Raw genomic sequence first — 12,086 nt, 5'->3', positions numbered from 1 at the left:
CTAGAAAGGTGGGAAATATTAAAATAATTTGATATGATTATCAAACACAGAAATGCTCGAAAAACTCAATAGTTCAGTTAGTGTTTCAGAAGAGGGACTAACTTATGTCTCCCCCTCTTCCCTCACCACTCACTTTCTCTCTTCCCAGCCCCTCTCTCTAACTCAGTCTTTCTCTCTCTCTCTCTCTGATGATGATGCGTTATTATCATAATCATAATCAACCTTTATTGTCATCTTGCAAAGCAACAGTTGTACAGTGCAAAATGAGAAGACGTTTCCCAGAGCATCGCACATGAAACTTAAAACATTTCACACATAATAACAGTAAAAACAATCCAGTCCCTGATGAAACAGTATAAATAGTTAAAAGCAGATAAAACAGCAACATTAAAATACAGTAAAAACAATCATTAAAATGTCCAGGGCAGCTGATTTGAGTGGCCAGTGCCAGAGTTATTAAAATGTCAGTGCAAAGCCGCAGAATCAGGTGACTGAGTACAGAGTGACTGTTTAGCAGCCTCACAGCCTGTGGCAGGAAGCTGTTTAGCAGTCTGGTAGTCCGGGCTTTGATGCTACGGTATCTCTTGCCTGATGGCAGGAGATCCAGGTGTGTGTGGAGGGGATGCAGTTTGTCCTTAGCTATTCTCAGAGCTTTTTTCAGACAGCGGCTCTGGAACAGTTCTTGTACCGAGGGTAGGGAGACGCCAATGATCCTCTCTGCTAGCCTCACTACCCTCTGCAGAGCCTTCCTGTCTGAGCAGTTGCAGTTGGAGTACCACGTGTTTATGCAGTACGTGAGTACAGACTCCACCGTGCCCCTGTAAAAAGTCCTGAGGATGTTGGTGGGGAGTGAGGCCTGTTTGAGTTTCCTCAGGAAGTGCAGTCGCTGATGGGCCCGTTTGACAATCTCAGTGTTGTTCCTGGACCAGGTGAGACTGTCTGTAATTTGCACTTCAAGGAACTTTATGCTCTCCACTCCCTCCACTGTGGTGCCACTGATGTTGAGGGGTGTGTGTTTTGGCTGCGCCCTCCTGAAGTCGACAATCATCTCCTTTGTTTTGTCGATATTTAATGCTAAATTGTTGTTGCCGCACCAGTCCACTAGTTGTTTTACTTCCTCCCTGTACATTGATTCGTCATCTCCGCTGATGAGTCCCACCACTGTTGTGTCATCCGCAAATTTTATGCTTATTGTCCCTGAATCTGGCAGCACAGTCATGTGTGAGCAGGTACAGGTACAGTCAAATGCTTTGCTGTACATACAACCCTGTAGAATCATATGGCAGACCTCACATAGTACAGGCAGCATCTCTGGAGAGAAGGAATGGCTGATGTTTCGGGGCGAGGCCCTACTTCAGACGCATAATTAAAGCTGCCTTGCTTATCGATGTTCTGCATGGCAGTGTGAAGGTAAATTGGGCACTTTGAACAACTTTGTAAATATTTAACTAATCAGACTGAACAATTATGTAAATGTTAATCCGATTGCAAAGAAAGGTTAAATTGGTATAAGTACTTTTCATTCAAGAATAAAAAGAAAATTATAGAGGGAAAGCGAAATTAGATTGAGGGACAGAAAAAACTTATAAAACAATGTAATTTAAAATTATGTGTTTGAAGAACTTCTAATAGACAGGATTTTGACTCCCTGCAGTAAAGATTGAACCTTAGTGTCAGAGTGGATGTTTATTAGTGATGATACCCCTGGTACGCGCTACTTTGCAGGGCTGCTGGAAACGTGGGGGAGACCAAGATTCCAAATGTGACGGCTTGGACTTAATACTGTGCCTGCCCCTCCTATCATTTCTTCTCAACAATAACCCATCTACAGTAACCAAACTATTATGTTGCCGAGATTGTTTTTCCATCTTCTTTTCCAAAAATAAGTTATTTTCTTCATGAATTTCATTTTTAGTTAAGTTTATTTACTCTCACTTGGTGGAGATACAGCTTGTTATAAGGTCATAAGTAGTAATCAAGAATCTATCTATGTCTACCTTAAAAATATCTATTGACTTGGCGTCCACAGCCTTCTGCGCGAAAGAATTCAACTGATTCTCCACCCTCTGACTAAAGAAATTCCTCCTCATTTTCTTTGCTGAAGGAATTTTGAGGCTATGACCTCTTGTCCTGGACTCTGCCACTAGTGGAAACATTCTCTCCTCATCCACTCTATCCAACCCTTTCACTATTCGGTAAGTTTCAATGAGGCTCCCCCACTCAACCTTCCAAACTCCTGCGAGTAAAGGCCCAGTGCCGTCAAACGCTCATCATATGTTGACCCACTCACTCCTGGGATCATTCCCTTGTGTGCTCCCCCAGTTAAATCACTTTACAGGCGAGTAGTGTAAACTCTTCTGGGCTGGTGCTATCTTACAGCTAGCTACCAAGTCTCTAAAATGTACGATCTTGGCCCAAGGCGATATGTAATTTTATTTTGTGTTGGACGATTTGAACCATTTCTCCGGCTGCCGGCAAAACCTACTGGGTATCAGCTGAAAGTGTTTTTTATGGTGGCCGAGCCCGTCCGCAATTTCGTCCTCCACCACCAACATAGAGTTTCAGCGGAATCTCTCAGACTTTGCGCTGGTAAATGATGATGCACCAACTTTCGGCATTCACCAGTGGGGTTGCACGTAAGGTCACTAGGTCATAGGGCTCGATGCACGGAGCCGCTAAATCCAACTGGAAGACACCCATCACTTCCGGTATATGTTACTAATGCTAGAAACGCGTACTATCCTACCTGTTAAAAACCGCCAAAATGTTGAATTCCTCAGACCAATATCCTGACCTTAACGGATTCACTGATTACTTTGTAGGCTCTGCCTCAAACTTCTCCCCTCCCCAACCCCAATCTGACTAAGCATCATCCCCTCACCTCACCTGGTTACACCTGTTGCCTACCAGCCCGTCTCATCCCTCCCTCATTGGCCTGATGCAGAGTCTCGATCCAAATCGTCATCCATCCTCTGCTTGACCTGCTGAGTTACTCCAACAGGAACCTCCCTTTTCCACCAGGTTACTACATCTGCAGTCTTATATGTTGAGAATAAATGACCACACAGCTTCTGTTTCGGGCTGGAGAGAAACCATTAAAATTGATCCCAGCCCAGCATCCTTGGAGCATTTAAAAATGTTGTGCTATCAACCAATTTACTTTGCATTCGCAAGAGTATAGGGAGGTTGCACGAAAGGTCACTGGGTCATAGGGCTCGACGCACGGAGCCGCTAAATCCAACTGGAAGACATCCGTCACTTCCGGTATATGTTATTAATGCTAGAAACGCGTACTTTCCTACCTGTTAAAAACCGCCAAAATGTTGATTTTTTTGCGCTGAAATAAACTGTGGGAGTCGGGGTAAGTGTGAGAGACATCTACCCAACTTTAGAATTCCAAACGTGAAGCGAAATGAAGGTATAGAGAAGCGAGAACTGAAGGGACTACAGCAGCTAAAGTGCTTGATAAACATTGAAAATATTGGGAATTATCGCGTTTGCTCACTGCATTTCATCAAGTAAGGCATTATTTGTGTTTTTTCTTGATTTCTTTGGTATCTAAAAATTCTCAGAAGTGATAAATCTGGCTGTAAATTTTTCTTCAGGTGCGTTTTCATTTTGTATGTAAAAACCCACGAGAACCATGGGCGATTAAATAAAATCACAGCCAGATTTATCACTAATGAAACTTTTTAGATGCCAAAGGAATCAAGAAAAAAACACAAATAATTCCTGACTGTTGATGAAATGCAGTGAGCAAACGGCCAATGTTCGCCAAGCACTCTGGCTGTTCTTGTCCCTTCAGCTCTTGTTTCTATCCACCGTCATTTCTCCTCACTTTTGGAATTCTGAAGTAGGCTAAATGTCTCACACGCTTATCCCGATTTCCATAATTATTTACAGCGCAAAAATAGACAATTTCAGCGGGTTTTAACCAAAGATCTGTTCTAAGATCTTTGATGGTAAGTGCCTATCTGCAGTACATCGCGTGTAATCCATTTGGAGTAGCGTAGCAACAGTATAGGTCATGGGTCGTGACCCGACTGCCGTGAAACCAAAGATCTTTGGGTGAAACCTCCCTATAATTTTGCGAAACTGGCAGCGGACTCGGGAATTCCACATCAGCCCTGCTTTTCCCCGGAGTGCCTTGTCTACAAACTCCTTCCTTCCTTCCTTCTACACAAACTACACAATGTACACAATCTACACACAGCGCTGTCAAAAAAGGGCAGAGAGAATCATCAGAGACACACTACATCCAGCTCACTCCCTGCTCAAACACAAAAACTGCACATACAACCTCAGGCACAGACGAGCAGACAGCTTCGCCACAAACAGAACACGCTTTTTTAAGAGCTTCTTCCCTGCAACAGTGAGACTCTTGGCCAAAACAAAATGAACGGATGTCCTGATATAGGGTTTGTGCAAGTTACAATGCTCTCACTTTCCCCTTTATATAGGGTTTTAGGCATTTTCTTTTTTTATTTCTAGAGTAGTATATGTTTTTATAGATTATGTGTCTTCTGTGTGTCTTTTTAATTTTTAATTTGACTTGACTTGACTCTCTGAATAACCGCACAATAGTTCCTATGTGTGTAAGCACAAATGGCAAATAAAGTTTTTGACCTTTTGACCTTTTCCTTCCTTCCTTCATCCCTGCAAACTTGCTCAGATATTCAAGTTGAATTTCCCTGGTCAATGTCTGACCGTAACGGTTGACAACCCCCACCCTGCTCCCAACCCCTTTACTGCCCCGAGTGAATATAAACACAAAATGCTGGAGTAACTCAGCGGGACGGGCAGCATCTCTGACGTTTCGGGTCTAGACCCTTCTTCAGACCCATCCATTCCTTCTCTCCAGAGACGCTGCGTGTCCCGCTGAGTTACTCCAGCTTTTGGCGTCTATCCTCGGTTTAAACCAGCATCTGCAGTTCCTTCATACACAAGTAAAAATGAATGATCGATTAAAAAAAAAACCCAGGGTATTTATCAGTAAGCTGTTAGTAAAACCTCCACCTTAATTGCATCAATCTTATTTTTAAAATGTCTACATCACCTGCCGTGGTTGCTCCGTTTGTTTCTGTTGTCTTTTGCTAACAGATTCTCTCATTCACTGAATAGCGTAATATACGTAGCAAGCCAATGGTACACTTCCCGGCCCGAAGGTTAGTAGTCATTATTCGAGGCAATTATTCAAGGCAATGACATCAGCGTTGCATTCAGTTATAGGGAGGTTTCACCAAAGATCTTAGAGCAGATCTTTGGTTCCACGGCAGTCGGGTCACGACCAAAGATCTTAGAGCGGACTCTAAGACCTTTGGTCACGACCCATGACCCGTACTGTTGCTACACTACTCCAAATAGATTACACGCGATGAACTGCAGGTAGGCACTTACCATTGTTTCCAGCGTAGCGGGCCCGTTAAAACCCGCTGAAATTGTCAATTTTTGCGCTGTAAAGAATTATGGAAATCGGGATAAGCGTGTGAGACATTTAGCCTACTTCAGAATTCCAAAAGTGAGGAGAAATGACGGTAGATAGAAACAAGAGCTGAAGGGACAACAACAGCCAGAGTGCTTGGCGAACATTGGCCGTTTGCTCACTGTATTTCATCAACAGTAAGGCATTATTTGTGTTTTTTCTTGATTCCTTTGTATCTAAAAATTCTCAGAAGTGATAAATCTGGCTGTGAATTTTTTAAATCGCTCATGGTTCTCGTGGGTTTTTACGTACAAAATGAAAACGCATCTGAAGAAAAATTTACAGCCAGATTTATCACTTCTGAGAATTTTTAGATACCAAAGGAATCAAGAAAAAACACAAATAATGCCTTACTTTATGAAATGCAGTGAGCAAACGCGATAATTCCCAATATTTTCAATGTTTACCAAGCACTTTAGCTGCTGTAGTCCCTTCAGTTCTCGCTTCTCTATACCTTCATTTCGCTTCACGTTTGGAATTCTAAAGTTGGGTACATGTCTCTCACACTTACCCCGACTCCCACAATTTATTTCAGCGCAAAAATTCAACATTTTGGCGGTTTTTAACAGGTAGGAAAGTACGCGTTTCTAGCATTAATAACATATACCGGAAGTGACGGATGTCTTCCAGTTGGATTTAGCGGCTCCGTGCGTCGAGCCCTATGACCTTTCGTGCAACCTCCCTATACTCTTGCGAATGCAAAGTAAATTGGTTGATAGCACAACATTTTTAAATGCCCCAAGGATGCTGGGCTGGGATCAATTTTAATGGTTTCTCTCCAGCCCGAAACAGAAGCTGTATGGTCATTTATTCTCAACATATAAGACTGCAGATGTAGTAACCTGGTGGAAAAGGGAGGTTCCTGTTGGAGGAACTCAGTAACTCAAGCAGAGGATGGATGACGATTTGGATCGAGACTCTGCATCAGGCCAATGAGGGAAGGATGAGACGGGCTGGTAGGCAACAGGTGTAACCAGGTGAGGTGAGGGGATGATGCTTAGTCAGATTGGGGTTGGGGAGGGGAGAAGTTTGAGGCAGAGCCTACAAAGTAATCAGTGAATCAGTTAAGGTCAGGATATTGGTCTGAGGAGAAGCTATTTACTTGTACTCTGAGATCCTTCACCTCTACAACACTCCACATTGCCTTACTATTCATTGCCCTGGTACGACTTCCAAAAATGCAACACCTCACATTTATCTGAATTGATCTCCATTCGTCATTCCTCGGCCAACCTGCCCAGCTGACCAATATCCCGCAACAAGTTTATAACCATCTTCACTCCATATGTTACCACCTATTTTTGTGTCATCCACAAATTTACTAATCTGAAGAAAAATTTACAGCCAGATTTATCACTTCTGAGAATTTTTAGATACCAAAGGAATCAAGAAAAAACACAAATAATGCCTTACTTGATGAAATGCAGTGAGCAAACGCGATAATTCCCAATATTTTCAATGTTTACCAAGCACTTTAGCTGCTGTTGTCCCTTCAGTTCTCGCTTCTCTATACCTTCATTTCGCTTCACGTTTGGAATTCTAAAGTTGGGTAGATGTCTCTCACACTTACCCCGACTCCCACAATTTATTTCAGCGCAAAAATTCAACATTTTGGCGGTTTTTAACAAGTAGGAAAGTACACGTTTCTAGCATTAATAACATATACCGGAAGTGACGGATTCACTTCCAGTTGGATTTAGCGGCTCCGTGCGTCGAGCCCTATGACCTTTCGTGCAACCTCCCTATACTCTTGCGAATGCAAAGTAAATTGGTTGATAGCACAACATTTTAAAATGCTCCAAGGATGCTGGGCTGGGATCAATTTTAATGGTTTCTCTCCAATCTTACTAATCATATCTTGTACATTCTCATCCATGGCATTACATATCCATATCGTCCATATCCATACCTCTATTGTCCTCTCTTCTATTGTCTGTTTCTACACTTCACGGTGCCTCATAGCCAGGTATCTAGCATCATAAAGGACCAGTCTCATCCCAGTCATTCCTTCATCTCCCCTCTGCCATGAGGCAAGAGGTACAGAAGTTTGAGGTACAGCCATCTGAGAGCAATCTTTCCTAATTTTCACCTGAGATAGGTGATCCATTGTTTGGAAACTATGCCCCTCAGTTCTAGAACATCTCCTGTGAGAAGAAACATCAGAACCTCTCAAAATATTATGTTCCCCATCCCAGTAAGCAGCCGGGGTGCAAGATTGCAACCTTCACGTGGTCCGCCCTGTTTCGACTAATGCGCACAATCAAATAAGATCAAATAGAACAAGTTGTCCTACAACTTTAGGCTGTGCATGCTACACACAAGAGGAAGAAGTAAGCAGTCTGAACAGTTACAGATGAGTCAATGTAAGTTTTATTAATTTCAGAATTTAAGAACGGTAATTTGTTCAATTTTATTTAGGCCATTCTTCTCTTTAGATTGCGATCGCTGCAGCAACTAATGCACCTCCAACCCCAACTGGTGCATTAGCAGTGGTAGACAGTCCTGCAGCTCCTAAAGAAAAGCAGGAAACAACAAATAAGAATGAACTGTAAACAATTTGAGACACCCTGAAATTATTAACCCAACGACACCTCATTGCTGAGCAGCATAGGTACAATGCCACCTGGCACTAACACATGAAGGCAGCATCTATCATTAAGGATCCCCACCATCCAAGCCATGCCTTTTCTAACTGCTATCACTGGGCAGGAGGTATGGAACCACAAAGTCACACATCACCAGGTCCAGGAACAGTTTCTTTCCTGCATCTATCAGGTTCTTAAATCAGCCCGAATCCAAACTCAACAATGGAAATCTATTGAGGTTTGCACTACCATTGCAATTTATGCACATTTTCTTTTTTTCTCCCACGTAATATAGGACAATACAGGAACTGGCCTTTCAGCCCAAATGTTTGTGCCGAACATGATGCCAAGACCAAGTCTTATCTGTCTGCATATGATCCATTTCCCTCTATTCCCTGCATATCCATGTGCCTATGCAAAAGTCTCTTAAATGCCGAAGGGCCCATTCCTTGTGCTGTACATTCTATATTCTATGAATCTCTGTACAGCTATTGTCTTCTCCATAATGAGTAGTGTGACGCTTCCCTTCTCATTTGCATTCATTTTGTCCCATCTGAAATTTCTACGCACCCGCACATTAAGTTGCCAGTCCCGCTCTTCCTTCAACCATATTTCTGTGGTTGCTATAACATCATAATTCCAAGTGCTGATCCATGCTCTATGCCCAAATGATTTACCTGTGGGGTCTGCTTCATTAACACAAACACAGTCGACTCTGCTAGCCTTTCCATGATTCCTAACCTGTCTCTGCTCTGCCCACTGGATTTGTTTGATAATCCTCTACGTTCCCCAGAATGCCTCCACAACTGCTGCACTAATCTTCCCTTCCACCTGCCAATTTTGTTTAAAAACCTTCTGAGGAGCACACATAAATCTCTTACTAGGATAACGGTTGCCTTCCATTTAGGTGCAATCCATCATTCGTGCTTAGGTCCCTCCGCCTCCAGAAGCAATCCCAATTATTCGCCTGCCCAAGCTCTTTAGCTAGGCACACATCATGTCCACCTATTTAAACCCTCACAAGTGCAAGCAATCTTAAGATCACAAACAGAAAGATCCGGCTTTTAAATTTCAGTCTGCAGGACCTTATTCCTCTTTCTACCCAACCTCTAACTGTTGTTTCTCTCTTCCCTCATAATGTTCTCTACTGATCTGAGACTTCATATACCATGGAACCACAGTGGCACCAGACCACTCTGGAGTCTCATTCTCACCCAGAGAAGTGCCCGTCTGCTTTCTTCACTGATAACTCTTTCCCACTTCTGCAGACCAAGACTTTTCATTACCCTATTATGTACCGAAGCTCACACAGCCTACTGGCCTTAGCTGATGTTATTCAGAGGAATTGTTCTTCAAATGATCTTAATTTTATATTTCTATTTACAAAAAAGCCAAAACAGATTTTATTTTTACGTTGGTGTAATTAAAATATACAGAATTAAATTCATTGCTATAAAGATACATTCTTGGTGTATTTAATATGAAAATTTTATTCCGCGCCATGTTCAGCACAAAGAATTTAAGCATGGAAGATTGAGAGATGCCCATTTCTCTTCACTGGAACTTACCAGCCGATTGAAGAATAGTCACCGTGCTTCCAGCTGCAACACCTCCTCCACTGGCAGCAGCAGCGGCACCCATCATCTTTGCAGCGACACAACCGGCCAGTATCCCACCAGTGGTGAAGCCCGCTGCCCCCAAAACAAAGGGGGCTGCAGCAATGATGGGTAAGATAGCACTCCACCCAACATGCACATTTACTGTAAGACACAAAATGCTGGAGTAACTCAGCGGGACAGGCAGCATCTCTGGAGAGAAGGAATGGGTGACCTTTCGGGTCGAGACCCTTCTTCAGACTTTGATTTATGCCAGCATCTGCAATTCTTTCCTGCGAATGCACTACTCACTTGAATATTATGGGAGATGTGCCACCAAACTACATTTTTGTGGTCACCTCAGTACCAAATCAAAGGGGCTATGCTATGGGCACAAGTTGTAGCTGGTATAAAACTGAAGGGGAACATACACAGCACATCTAATCTCATCTTAGTATCTTACAGGACTTCCTCCCTCGGCTCAGCACAGCCTCTAATGAAACCTGATCAAAAAAGTAGCAAGAAACTGTGCAGTGCAGAGACACTGAGGAGAAAGGGTTACATCTAAGATAGACACAAAATGTTGGAGTAACACAATGATCCGCTGAGTCACTCCAGCATTTTGTACCTGTCTTTGGTGTAAACCAACATCAGCAGCACCTTCCTACACAAGGGCTACATCTCTCTGAACAACAATCAGAAAAATAAAATATTGAATTGCGGTATTAATGTAATAAAATTCTGTGCTCTGATTCTTCGGCCCAACCAGACTAATATGCATCCACTTACTATAATCTCATTTAATTCTCCCCCTACATAAGTATCTTACTGTATCTACTCCCTTCGGGTACCGCTCACCTACAGGTAAGAGGCAATTGACGCTGGACAATTAATCCCCCAACCTGCATGCGTTGGTGATGTGGAAGAAACCTCCGTACCTGGAGGAAACCTATGCACGAAAAATTGACAAACTCCACGAAGGCAGGTCAGGACTGAACCCAATCACTGCAGCTGTGAGGCAGCAGCTTTAGTAGTCACAACACAGTCCTGCCCACACTATTAAAATACAGTAAATAATTTCTAATACTTATGGCATCTGACCTTAGAATAGTCTTTGTTAAATGCTTTTGGCCTTCAAGTTAGAAGAATCCTGACTAATGCAGGGCAGAGAGAGGGGCACAGAGAGGGAAGGGGGGAGAGAGAGGGAGTGTGAGGGGGGCAGAGACAGAGCGGGGAGAGGAGGGGGGGGGGGGAGGGGGGTGCGTCGTCAGAGGTGAGGGCAGTTTCTCGAACACAATAATCACTCGCTCCCGGCAGCACGAGCAAGAAGACCGCGTGAAAACGAGAAGCTGGTGCAACTTGGGTGGGGAAGGGATGGAGAGAGAGGGAATGCCGGGGTCACTTAAAGTTATATAAATCAAAAGTTTACTTATTGATTCTACTCACCACCACCAGTGCCCGCCAGAATAAGCGTTCCTAAACCCATCATCTTTGCAGCGACAGAACCGGCCAGTATAAGCATTTCTAAATCCATTTTTCTGTGAAGAGAAAAATAAACCATTTAAAAATAAACCTTGCTTTGAACTTGTATTTAAATACTTCAGCAAATAGTTTAAAGGTAACGTTTTTTTCTGAGATACACCATGCAAAAGACCCTTCGGCCCACTTTTTCCATACCAACCAGCGATCACTCGTTCCCATCAGTTCTCTGTTATCCAGGCAGGAACTGGCAGTGGCTTCAGGATTTCCACATTTCCACTCTGTGTGCCAACTTCTCCAGGCCAGTGAAAAAAATGACTCACTCAATGTATTTCAAAGAGAAATGTATTTCAATGTATTTCAAAGTTCTCAATGCTGTCAAAGAGAACTGTCCTCTGCCATTACAACTGCTGTAAAACCCTTTGCACAAGAAGTTTAAAACGTCAAAGATTTTATAAAGGAAAAAAAAATTAAGGCATCTTTACATTTCATTTACTTTAACCAACTTTATGTGTTCCCATCTTTATATACCATTTTCTTTACTTCCCTTTTCCTTCCTTCATCTCAGCAAACCTGCCCAGATATCCAAGTTGCATTTTACTTGTCAATGTCTGACTACAAAAGATGACAAACCCCCCTGGTCCCAAAAAACACAGATATTTATCAGGAAGTTGTTAACAAAACCTCCACCTTGTAATTTAATTGCATAAATCTTAATTTAAATATTTTCTACATCACCTTTCCAGATGGTTCCGTGAGTATCTGTTGTCTTTTGCCAACAAGTTCTCTCAACATTCGCTGAAGAACCAATATATATAGCAAGCCAAGTGTACTCTTCTGGGTCCTAAAGTTAGTCATTATTTGAGGCAATTACCCAAGATTTAAAGTATTTCCTTGTATAGAGCAAGAATGTGTACCAACCAGTAAATTATATTTGCAAATATC

At 42.7% G+C, this 12,086-nt stretch overlaps 1 protein-coding gene across 1 annotated transcript in view; it reads right to left on the bottom strand.

Annotated features, from left to right (window-relative positions):
* LOC116988540 (interferon alpha-inducible protein 27-like protein 2A) overlaps positions 1–11,373 on the bottom strand; it is a 43,855-nt gene extending 32,482 nt beyond the window's left edge. The window contains exon 1 of the mRNA XM_033045348.1: positions 11,329–11,373. Within this exon, the coding sequence (XP_032901239.1) occupies positions 11,329–11,363 (35 nt within the window). The 5' untranslated portion in view covers positions 11,364–11,373. The remainder of the gene's footprint in view (positions 1–11,328) is intronic.
* Between the last annotated feature and the right edge of the window lie 713 nt (positions 11,374–12,086).

The sequence above is a fragment of the Amblyraja radiata genome, chromosome 27 (genome assembly GCF_010909765.2).
Source record: "Amblyraja radiata isolate CabotCenter1 chromosome 27, sAmbRad1.1.pri, whole genome shotgun sequence".
NCBI lineage: Eukaryota > Metazoa > Chordata > Chondrichthyes > Rajiformes > Rajidae > Amblyraja > Amblyraja radiata.
The sequence above is the reverse complement of the archived record's forward strand: the minus strand, read 5'-3'. Positions and strand labels throughout refer to the sequence as shown.